Source organism: Pseudonaja textilis, chromosome 5, assembly GCF_049901715.1.
Source record: "Pseudonaja textilis isolate UNSWEBS1 chromosome 5, rPseTex1.2, whole genome shotgun sequence".
Lineage (NCBI taxonomy): Eukaryota > Metazoa > Chordata > Lepidosauria > Squamata > Elapidae > Pseudonaja > Pseudonaja textilis.
In genome coordinates, this window is record NC_141994.1 from 26566816 (window position 1) to 26579045 (window position 12230).

At 39.0% G+C, this 12230-nt stretch overlaps 1 protein-coding gene across 24 annotated transcripts in view; it reads right to left on the reverse strand.

Annotated features, from left to right (window-relative positions):
- Nucleotides 1-12230, reverse strand: part of PPFIBP1 (PPFIB scaffold protein 1) — a 92378-nt gene that overhangs the window by 19894 nt on the left and 60254 nt on the right. For 15 of the 24 annotated variants that reach the window (XM_026700969.2, XM_026701009.2, XM_026700977.2 and 12 more), the window contains 4 exons: nucleotides 10276-10329; nucleotides 3678-3732; nucleotides 3200-3229; nucleotides 1389-1545 (listed from right to left, as the gene is read on the reverse strand). In XM_026700969.2, coding sequence (XP_026556754.2) covers nucleotides 1389-1545; nucleotides 3200-3229; nucleotides 3678-3732; nucleotides 10276-10329 — 296 coding nt within the window. Of the gene's footprint in view, nucleotides 1-1388; nucleotides 1546-3199; nucleotides 3230-3677; nucleotides 3733-9980; nucleotides 10032-10275; nucleotides 10330-12230 lie in introns of all 24 variants that reach the window. The other 9 variants (XM_087934317.1, XM_087934316.1, XM_087934313.1 and 6 more) reach the window with 1 other exon arrangement.

Sequence of the window (12230 nt, forward strand, 5' to 3'; positions counted from 1 at the left end):
ATGACCGTTGCAGCTTCCCACTTTTCGCGGGCCCCCTTTTTGGTGATGTTCTGAGAAGCCAAATCAACGGGGAAGCCAGATTCACTTACCAACCGGTCTACAAACTTATCAACTGCAGTTGCTTCCCTTAACAACGGCAGGGAGAAATGCCGTAACATGGGGCTACATTCACTTCACAAACATCTCACTTAAGAACATAAATTTGGGGGCTCGATTGTGGTCATAAGTCGAGGACTGCCTGTGCGTGATATTATTTTGGGCATACTTTCACAGAAACTCAAGGGTAAGTTTGAATTTTGTAGATACTGAATGAAACAACTGGTTTGCTTTCCTTCAGCTGCCCAATGCCTCTTTTCTGCATTTTGCAAATGGAAAAATGTTAGGTCAGTGTGCACACAGCTTTACTAGGTGAGACAACCCAGGAGCAATAGCAGCAAACAGAGGTTTATAATAAATAGTGGTTTTATCTACAAAAGAACCTATGTTATACATACACTTACTATAGGCAGAGGTGTCATGCCCCTGTCAGAATCTGATTTGGAGGGGGAGGCCGAATAGCTGACAGGGAGTGTAGCTCCATTGGCTGGGGAAGAAACTGGGGAAGGGCAAAGTCCGGCTGGGCAGAGCAGGGGATAGGTAAAAACAAGGGAGAGGGAGTTCAGAGGAAGACCCAGGAGCATCCCCTCTTCATCCTAGGGCACGCAGGGAGAAATGGAGAAGGTAGCAATGTGAGTTGCGTGGCTTACGGGGGAGAAAGGGCCCTGATTCCCTTCATTAGCTGCAGCTGGGAACACAGTGTTTAAAAAGGGAAGCTGCGTGCAACAAGCTATTGGAAGCAAATTTATCTGATATCCTCGAGGCTTATTTGTATTCCTGGCATCTTCCCAACTGTGTGAGTTTTTCTGTGCTTTCAAGTCTGCAATTCCTTCTCCTTCCCTGTCAAGTTAATTACTGCAGTGTGGTGTGTTTGGATTTTTTGTTACAGTTTGCGTGTACCTTGTTTTGGACTAAACTTTCTAAAGGTAACCTGGACATTGAAGGCAAAGTTGGAAATAATAAAGGGACTCTTCTTGCTTATTTGACTGTGTTGCCTTTGTGCCATGCCCCGGGTCATCACAAGAGGTCAAACAAGCAGCAAATTACAGCAGGGAAGAACACACAAGCAAGAGAGAGCGAGAGAGAGCGCTGTCCTAACAGGGCCTCTCCTTATTATACAGGCTCTTAAAGGGATAACAGCCAAAACTTTGCTGACTCATTCCCATTATTACATCATTGCAGCAGCTGATCAGCTCTTAAATCACAACCCTGATGTACTATAATAAGAGTGGAGTATTTCATCTCCTTCTGCCTATGAAGTTTAAAAAGTTGAATGCTACGTCTGGACCTACCCAAGTTAGGTGCGCTTGCTGTCCGTTTGTTACTTTTGATCTTGAAGAAACCTCGGCCGAAGGACGACCTGGCTTTGCGTGATCCGAAAGCCTCTTCTTCGCCCGGAGACTTGCAAGGAAGGGTTACATATTTGCTATTCTCCACCGGTGATTTATTCTGATTGGTTGGAGGGAAAAAAGAAAGAAAAAGAAAAAGTCAACTTTGCAATCACGGTCCGTGACATCACGGGACACAAGAGTCTTGAAGTGGGAAAGATCAAAAGTCAAATGAAGATAGCCTCCTCAAAATGCACGCGAACGCTATTGCGGGTAGACCTCAGCTTACAACAGTTCATTTAGTGACTGTTCAAAGTTACAACAGTACTGGAAAAAGGGACTTACGACTATTCTCCACACTTACAACCTCTCCACCATCCCCATGATAATGTGATCAACATTCAGATACTTAGCAACTGATTCACATTTATGACGATTGCCATGTCCTGGGGGGTTGTGTGATTCCCCCTTTGCCACCTTCTGACAAGCAATGGGGAAGCCAGGTTCACTTAACAACTGGGTTACTAACTTATCAACTGTAGTGGTTGCCTTAACAACGGTGGCAAGGAAGATCGTAAGATGGCACAAAACTCGCTTAACAACAGAAATTTCGGGTTCAGTTGTGGTCATAAGTCTATGACTACCTGTATTACACAAGAGGTATGAAGTTCTCAAGAACTTTAAAGACATATATTTAAAAAAAATATTGATAAGTGTCCTTATACATTTGGTTTTAACTTGCCTGCCAAAATGGTGAGTTAGATTTACACAGAACTTGATACTATAGTTAGTGGTTTCATTGGGTTGTTGTTGTAGTAGTTGTTCTTGTTATTAAACATGAAACTTAGTCAACTGAACATTTAAAAATGTATCACAAATATAATCGACTGGCGCTAATGGTTGATATGGGTTGCTGCCACATCCTAGGTATCAACCAAGTATTATTATTGTTATTGTTATTATTAGTTAATCTTTAGTGATATTCACAGCCTTTGGGGCTGGTTGGTAGCTCAACAGCTTGAGTCCTAACCAAGGACCTAGGAAATGTTCAGGTAGCGTTGGAGGATATAAGCTGTTCCAAGTAGTGTGGTTTTTTTGTAGAATCAGAGTATTCAAGCCTGATAAATTCAGGATTTCCAAATAGCGAGGTAGCCCTTTAGGTATTGCTCCAAGGGCTCCAATTACAATTGGGATAACACACAATTTCTTATTATTTTATTATTGTTGTTGTTGTTATAAACTTTTATTCATTAAACATGAAACTTAGTCAACGGAACATTTAAAAATGTATCACAAATATAATCGACTGGCACTGATGGTTGATATAGGTTGCTGCCAGCATCCTAGGTATCAACCAAATATCTTCTTAAAATGTATGTTGTTCCGAGTAGCAAAGTTTTTTGCAGTTCCACTGGTGATATTGAAAGAACCTGCAATTTCTTGATTATTTTATAAAATTCTTGGACATGGTACCAAGTGCCCCAATGACAACGGGTATCATTGTTACATGGTTCATCCATAATTGTGTAGTTTCAATGACCAGGTCATGGATAACACATGTAAGAGTGATAGATTATTATTGTTATTCTTATTATTGCAATTGTATTTTCCATCCCAAATACAATTCTCGTTCAGTTTTTACATTTCTCTGAATTTTGTAATGCATGTACATTTGCAAAATTTGTGAACTGGTCTGTAATCACAAAAGAGGACATTGTTCAAACATAGAGGAATATGATAGAAAAACAACCAGCTCTGTCTATTTATCCCATTACCTCTGCTAGCTTGTCTCTGGACTCTTTATCCTGTGGAGAAGAATTGGGCATATTAAATATGTCACATAAATTGCTATTTCATTGAATCACTCTTCATTTAATTGTAAACTAAAATGTGTTCAATTCAAGTCATCCATGACACACAACTTAATAAAACATCCTGATTGTATCTTATAAAACAATCTGTTTTATTATGTTTAGACATTTGTTTAAAAATAGACAAATGAAAACCTTTTTCTAATAAAATTATAAATACTATATATATTTTTAAAAAATAAACCTAGCTAGAATGATGTATGATTGGAAATATTTAATGAAGCTTCCAGCACATAAATTATTTTTAAGTAATTAATATTCACAGGCAATTTCAAAACAATGAAATACAGATAAAGGACTGAAAAGAACAGCATGAGTTAATAATAGCAGATCAATCATCAATAAGAATATTTAAAAAGAAAAAAAAAGTAGGATTACCTACCTCTGAGGCATCTTTCTTCAAGTTTCCAAGACTGCTAGATTTCTTTAGAGCTGAACTTTTGGAACAAATTATAAGAAAAATAAGCAAACAAAAATTTAAATGTGGGTCTCATACATTCAATCAGCAAGGTAAAAATTCAAACAAAGTTGAGGAAGTTCTCCAATTGATGTCTCACCAAAGGAGAAAACTAGGATAATCTCAAGAAAACGCAATAGTTTCCCACATCTTATTCCTTGAAAATCTAGCCCATGTCTATAGTCTCTCGTGATTTTTTTTCCAGTTGGGAAAAACAACATTGGTTAGAATAATTCAAGGATAGTTCTGATATGCATGGGGTCAAGAACCTATAGGGATGAATAAATTTTCAGACTGGTCGGGTTGTTGTTTCAAGCTTTGAATTACTTCCAGAATAACTGGGAGTCCATTAGAACACTTTTGGTAAGTTTAGAACCATTGTTTCAAGCCGTGTTTGAATTCCAAGCACGTGGGATGGAGTCTCTTAAATTCCAAATCTTTTTGCACACAACTGCACATAAATGAATAAAAACTTTGTCCCTAATGTGAGTTATGGGCACATCTACAAACAAGGCCTGGTATGGATAGGAGAGAATATTTGAAGCTTAGGTTTGAACAGTGGGGTCCTTGGTGCTCTGAGCTTGGTGGTCTTCTTGTAGATGTTTCATGACCCAACTAGAGAACATCAACAGTTGCAGGACCCAATCTGGGTCAGTCACAGGGACCAGAAGTTTTGTCTTCTGAATTTTTGGACTCATGTTGGAGCCCATCTTCAAGGAACTTTCTAGCAAATTGAATCCTGCAACATTATCCTGGGGCACATCTATTTGTCTTCATTCATGAACATCATCAGGTCCTGGTGAACTACCACAAAACCGCCAAACTCAGAGAGCTCCAAGGACCCCAAAGAGAAAATTGGTAGCTTGGTCAATAAATTTTTCTAAGATAATGATTGTGCTTACATGAAACATAAGTCAGGATTCACAGTCCTGTATAACTGGTAATGAGTTGCTACTATACAGAAATATTTCACTTGGCACGTTTTCATTATATTAATTTAGCTCAGACAAGAAACCCAATGAGTCTGATTAAATAGGGAAAGGAATCACTTGATAAATTCCAATTTAATCGTTCCTGAAGATTCAATTTCCCTCTAAAATTAATTGATATTATGGGACTAAAAATTTAAAAAGGTCATAAATGTGTTCAAGAGTATGAAGATTCATTGAACTGAATCCATTATCCTCAAAGTCCCAGTATATAAAATTTTGCAAATGCACATCAGCTCTGAAAATTCATTCTCCTGCAATTTTTCAAACTAAGTTTCCAAAACCAGATGCACGAAAGATCAAACCACATGTTTTTGTGTATGTGTGATTTTTAAATGACAATATGCAACGAATAAACCTCTTCAATGCTCAAGTCATGCACAAAATGAACATGCTGTCTCTTTTTTCATTTAGTTTTAGTTTTCAGATTTAATTTCCAAACTGATTTGTCACACAAAAGACCAGTTGCTTGAAAAGCCATGTTTCCATAATAGCAAAGAGAAATTATTCTCCTAGTATGTGATATCTGTGCAAAAGAGACTTTAAAATAATGAAACCCTTGGCTAAGGTACATTTTTTATTTTTTCCCCCCCTAAATGAGAACAGGATTGGTGTAGTAGTTAAGGTATCGGGCTAAAAACCAGAAGATTAAATTCTGGTCTTGCATTAGGCACAAAACCCTCTGGGTGACTTTATTTAATCCTTCTCAACTCTAGGAAGGTAGAAAGGACAAACTATTTCTGGAAAAGCATTGCCAAGGAAAATTGCACGGACTGGTTTGGAATCAAGTTTGTCTCAAGGACAACAAAAATAAAATCAACTTTCTCTCAAGCGGTCCAAAATTGAAGGAGCTTTCTTTCTGTAAAAGAAATATCAGAAGATCCCTTGGAAAAGCTGGAAGACTTCTTATAAGTTCAGAGTGTCCTGATTTTGTGTGTCTCCCTCCCTCTATGATATATTTAACGATAATTTGATAAACTTTCTCCAAAACAAGTCCATAGGACTTCAATTTCTATCTCTCCTTCCGAACTACGAATGCATGAAGGTAAATATGATATAGCTGGAATAACAGAAACTTGGTGGGATGAAATCCATGACTGGAATATACTGGTAGAAGGATACAAACTATTAAAAAAAAAACAGACCCCATAAAAGAGGAGGTGGAGTTGCACTGTATATAAAGGACCACTATATTGTTACAGAAATGCATGAAACCGAAGATGAAAACCTCCTAGAATGCATATGGGTCAATATAAGAGAAAAAAAGAATGACATGACCAGAGGCATATATTATAGGCCACTCAATCAAGCAGAAAAAATAGATGTCCTTTTTGCCAGCCAACTAACAAACATATGCAGGAAACACACAACAATAGTAATGGGAGACTTCAATTATCCTGATATCAATTGGAAAACTAATTCTGCACCAAGTGAGAAATCAAATAGGTTCCTAACCAACCTAGCTGACAACTTTGTTGTCCAAAAGGTAGAGGGTGAAACTAGAGGGACAGCCATACTGGACTTAATTCTTACAAACAGAGAAGAAGTGATAGAGGAAGTTGAAACTGCAGGAACCTTGGGTGAGAGTGACCATGTCATACTAGAATTCAACATAACACAAACACAAGCAACAGAACATAATGACACCAGAATCTTGGATTTTAAAAGAGCTGATTTCAATAAACTCAGAGAGAACTTGGGAAAGATTCCATGGATGAAAATCCTAAAGGGGAAAACAACTCAAGAATCTTGGGAAATTGTAAAAAGTATGATCATAGAAGCCCAGACCAGCACAATATCATTGAGAAAGAAAAACAAGAAATCCAAGAAGAAACCAGCATGGCTACACAAAGATCTCTTTGGCAAATTGAAAGAAAAAAAGGACAAGTACAAAAAATGGAAAGAAGGACATATAACTAAGGCAGAATATCAGCAGATAGCCAGAATCTGCAAAGACGGAGTCAGGATAGCAAAGGCTCAGAACGAACAAACACTTGCAACAAAAGTCAAAGATAATAAAAAAAAGTTTCTTCCAACATATAAAGAAAAAAATCAAGGAAACAGTCAGTCTACTAAAGAGAGAAGATGGCAAGGAAGTAACAGGCAACAGAGAGAAAGCAGAACTGCTTAATTCATTCTTTGCCTCTGTCTTCACGCAAAAAGAAACTATAGCTCAACCCACCAAAAACATAACTGAAAAAGATAGACCAGAAATAAAAGTTAAAATAAGCAAAAAATAGTAAGAGAATATCTGTCTGGTCTTGATGAAAACAAATTACCAGGGCCTGTACATCCCAGAGTTTTAAAGAAGCTGGTAGAGGTCATTTCAGAACCACTGCACCATATCTTTCAAAAATCCTAGAGCACCGGGGAACTACCAGAGGACTGGAAAAGAGCTGATGTGGTTCTCATCTTCAAAAAAGGAAAAAAAAAACAAACCCAGAAAACTATAGACCAATCAGCCTAACATCAATAGTTGGGAAGATACTGGAAAAGATAATAAAAAAACAGATCTGCCAATGTCTAGAAACAAGTAAAGTAATAACTAGCAGTCAGCACGGGTTTGTTAAAAACAGATCATGCCAAACCAATCTTAGTTCATTCTTCAACACAGTGACTAAATTAGCAGACCAGAAAAATACTGTGGACATAATATATTTAGATTTTAGCAAGGCATTCGATAAAGTAGACCACAACCTACTTCTTAGTAAGCTAGAAAAATCTGGAATAGATAGCGCCACCACTAGATGGACTTGCAACTGGCTGGCAAACCGTACTCAACGAGTAGTCCTTCATGGGTCAAAGTCTACATGGAGGGAATTAAGAAGTGGGGTGCCACAAGGTTCCGTCTTAGGCCCAGTACTCTTCAATATCTTCATTAACAACTTAGATGAGGGAATAGAAGGGGAACTTACCAAATTTGTAGATGATACTAAGCTGGTAGGAATAGCCAACACCCAAGAAGATAGGCTCAAGATCCAGATGGATCTTGACAGACTAGAACACTGAGCCATATCTAACAAAATGAAATTCAATGTAGAAAAAAGTAAAGTCCTACATTTAAGCAAGAAAAATCCAAAGTACCCATATAGACTGGGTGAAACCAGGCTCAGTAGCAGTAACTGTGAGAGGGATCTTGGAGTCGTAGTGGACAACCAGCTAAATATGAGCCAGCAGTGTGCAGCAGACTCCCAAAAAGCTAATGCAATCCTAAATTGCATTAACAGAGGGATACAGTCAAGATCAAGGGAAGTACTAATACCACTCTATAAAGCCTTAGTAAGACCACACCTAGAGTACTGCGTCCAGTTTTGGTCACCACATTATAAAAAAGATGTTGAGGCTCTAGAAAAAGTACAGAGAAGAGCAACCAGGATGATGAGGGGACTGGAGGCTAAAACATACAACAAACGTTTGCAGGAACTGGGCTTGGCTAGTCTAGTAAAGGGAAGGACCAGGGGAGACATGATAGCGGTCTTCCAATATTTGAGGGGCTGCCACAGGGAGGAGGGAGGGTCAAGCTATTTTCTAAAGCTCCTGTAGGCCAGACAAGGAACAATGGATGGAAACTGAACAAGGAGAGATTTAACCTGGAAATAAGGAGAAACTTTCTGACAGTAAGAACAATCAACCAATGGAACAGAAGTTGCCCTTGGAAGTTGTGGGAGCGCCATCAGTTGAGACTTTCAAGAAGAGATTGGACTGCCATTTGTCAGAAATGGTGTAGGGTCTCCCATTTGGGCAGGGGGTTGAACTAGATGACCTACAAGGTCCCTTCCAACTCTGATTATCTGTATTTGTATTTCCAAAACCCTTTGTCATGCCCCTGTTGGAGTCTGATTCCAAGGAGGAGGTCGAACAGCTGACAGGAAGTGTGGCTCCAGTGGCTGGGGAGGAAACTGGGGAAGGGCACAGTCTGGCTGGGCATTCAGAGGAAGACCCAGGCCCAGCTCCTCCGCATCCTAAGGCATGCAGGGAGGAATGGATAAGGGAGCAACATGGATTACGGGGGAGAAAAAGGGCCTGATTCCTTTCATTAGCTGCAGCTGGGAAAACAGGATAAAGAGAGTGTTTGTGCACAGTACCTTGCTGGAAGCAAAGCATGCATTATCTTTGTTTGTCAAGTCTTATCTGGGTTCTGGCATCCTCCCAACTGTGTGTGTTTCGTTATCTTTTGAAGTCTGCAATTCCTTACCCTGCCCTGTCCCATTAATTTATTTTTTATTTTTATTTATTTTTATTTGTCAATTGCTTACAAGATAATAAAAACTTAGTTATGAATACATGGACATACTACAGACCTCTTAGGAAAGGGGTGAGGTCAATAGTAGACAGCCTAAGGTTAAAGTTTTGGGGGCTTGGGGAAAAAAAATGCTGCAGCGTGGTTTGTGTTGGTTTTATTAATAATCTATATGGACTTTGGGTTCAGATTGAATTTCTTCCCTTTAAAAACTGTTCTTGGGAGAGTTTTTTTCTCCAACCAATGATAACTGGACATTGGGAGCCAAGTTGGAGGGACTTTACCTACTTTTGTGACTTTGTCACTTTTGTGCCACGCCCTGGGTCATCACACCCTTTCACTAAAAACCCCTGAAATACAGATAGTCCTCGACTTACCACAATGTAGTCCAAAATTTCTGTTGCTAAGCGAGACATTTGTTAAGTACCCAATTTTATGGCCATAGCTGTTAAGTGAATCACCACAATTCTTAAATTAGTAACACAGTTGTTGAGTGAATCTGACCTTGTCACAAAAAGAGATCACAAGACCCTGGAACTTTGCAACCATTGTAAATATGAGTCAGTTGCCAATCATCTGAATTTTGATCACATGTAAGTGTGAGAAATGGTCATCCATCACATTTTTTCCAGTGCCATTGTAACTTTGAATGGTCACTAAATGAATTGTTGTAAGTCGAGAACTACCTGTACTATTACTAATCACGTAGTAACCAAGAAGTTTTAAACATTTGGTATGATCTCCCCTTCACAGCCCGCCATTCCTCTTTGATTAAACCTGTAGGGAGAATATTTTCTCAGGTATTCGCTATGAAATAATTATTGGGTTAGAAACGGTTACAAAAATATGCACCTCAGTCCAGCAAAAACCATTTCATAACTTGGATTAATCGAAGCGCCAGTGCTAATGATTAATTTAGGAGCGCCGGAAATCAATCTCAATTTTTTGCCTTGCAAGGAAAACCTAGCCAGAAATTATTTGGGAATATATATATATTACAAAATTCGATATATCCCTGGTGCTATACAGCTTGCTTGGAGATGCTTCACGCTGTAACAGAGAAGGGAAACTGAGCTAGAGTAACTGGAAGAGCAGCAGAGAAATAAAAGCAGGGGAAGAACCAGCTGTAGATGCCGGGAAGGGGCAGAAAAGTCAAAATGGCAGCCACGTTTTTGACTCCGCCATCCCTGCAGGCACCAAACCCCTATCAACAACACAAAGGCATTTCTGTCAAAGAGTTTAATGGTTTTGGGGTTCGGATGTGTCAAGATTTAGGTTTTGATAGGATACTTACATTTTTGTATCACTTTGTTGGGTTTCTATGGAAACCACTGCCAGGTGTTTTTCGCTGCAAAAAGATTAAAAGAAAATAAAGAGAGCTTTAACAATACTGCCTCATCTAATAGTATTATCACTAATAAAATTATTTTACTAATAAATAATAAAAATTATAAATAATAGTTACTAATGCAAATAAACGAGCTCAATATCCATGCTTGTCTATGAAACTATGTGGTCGGGCTTAGCTTTAGGGGAAGAAAATAAGGGAGGGGGAAATTCTGCCTCTGCCTACCAGCATCCATCGGTATTCATCTAGCTAGCGTCCTGTCAGTGTATAAGAGAGTTGAGGGCTGTTTGGACACTGAAACAGTATTTGCTTTGTGAGCAAGAAGGAGACAGCAAGGAGCCTGGGCGTGGCTTAGCTCAACTGTTCTGTCCTAAAGCTGCTTGGTGCTGTGAAACTGAGACTGAAACTCCTCTCCTCTGCTTGTGTTTTGCATTTGGAAGAGATTTCTTTTCAGGTGGGGAGGGGAAGTAGAACTCCTTAGCATCAGACATAATAATAATACTAATAATAATAATAATAATAATAATAATAATAATAATAATCGCTGACAAGATCACCATTGGTCAGCTGCAGAAGGCCATCTTACTGGGATCTGCTCACATAATCCGCTGATACATCACACAGTCCTAAACGCTTGGGAAGTATTCGACTAGTGATTTGTGATACCAAACGCAGCATGGTTATCTTGTTTACTGTGTATACTGTCATTTTTGTGTATCATCATCATCATCATCATCATCATCATCATCATCATCATATAGGAAATACTAAGTCTCTGATGCCAAATCCTTTTTTAGTGAGCCCCTATGGGCCAAATTTCAAGTGCGTAGGCTTTACGGTTCTGGAGATTGTTCTAGACAGGAAAAAAATATAGTCTAGGCTCATTCTTCTAAAATTAAGTTTGACGGCAATCCGTGAGTTATATTGGAACGAAATTTCCAGTTTTTTAAGGGAAATTACGAGAAGTTCACAAAATAGCATAAGAATGTTCTCATCTCTGTCTAAAAGCTATCGATCTTTTTCTCTTCCCCCACCCCCCTGACACACACACCCAAAAAATCTGTTTGAATTCTTGATCCTTTTCCTCAAATAAAACCCTGGCAAAATATTGTCCCCCTAAGATCAAAATCATTGGATTTGGTTCAGGTCTCAGCAGGATAATAACAACCACGACTATGCAAAAATTATTTCGCATTCTCTCCTACTGGAATTGGCAAACATTACCAAAGTTGGTATCTATGTATCCCTGCAACCACTCTCTACAGCCAGTCCTTGACTTACAACAGTTTGTTTAGTGACTGTTCGGAGTTCCAACAACATTGAAAAAAGTGACTTGTGAACGTTTTTCACACTTATGACCATTACAGTATCCCCGTGATCATATGATCCAAATTTGGACACTTGGCAACTGACTCATAGTTATGATGGGGTCCCGGGGTCCCGGGGTCCCATGGTCCCTTTTTGTGACCTTCCAACAAGAGAAGTCAATGGGGAAGTCAAATTCACTTAACAACCATCTCACTAACTTAACAACTGAAGTGATTCACTTAACAATTGAGGCAAGAAAGCTTGTAAAATGGCCCAAAACTCAACACTGTTCTCACTTAGCAACAGAAATTTGGCATTACTCTAGGACTGCCTGTATTATGTTTCCTTGGCAAACCTCTCACTTTGTGAGAAAAGTGTTAAGATTCCGGCAGTTCCCCCCATTTAAATCATGAGTCTCGAGCCAAACTTCCAAAACTTCAAAAGGATTTATTGGGAGTTAACATGTCCAGCACTGCCTGGGTGAAGCCGACTCTGAGAAACATCATTCACTGTCACTCTTGACCCTGGTTTCCCTCCACACCCTGGGTGTATTGTAATTCATATTCTCCAATGGGACACCTCCATAGCCAAGA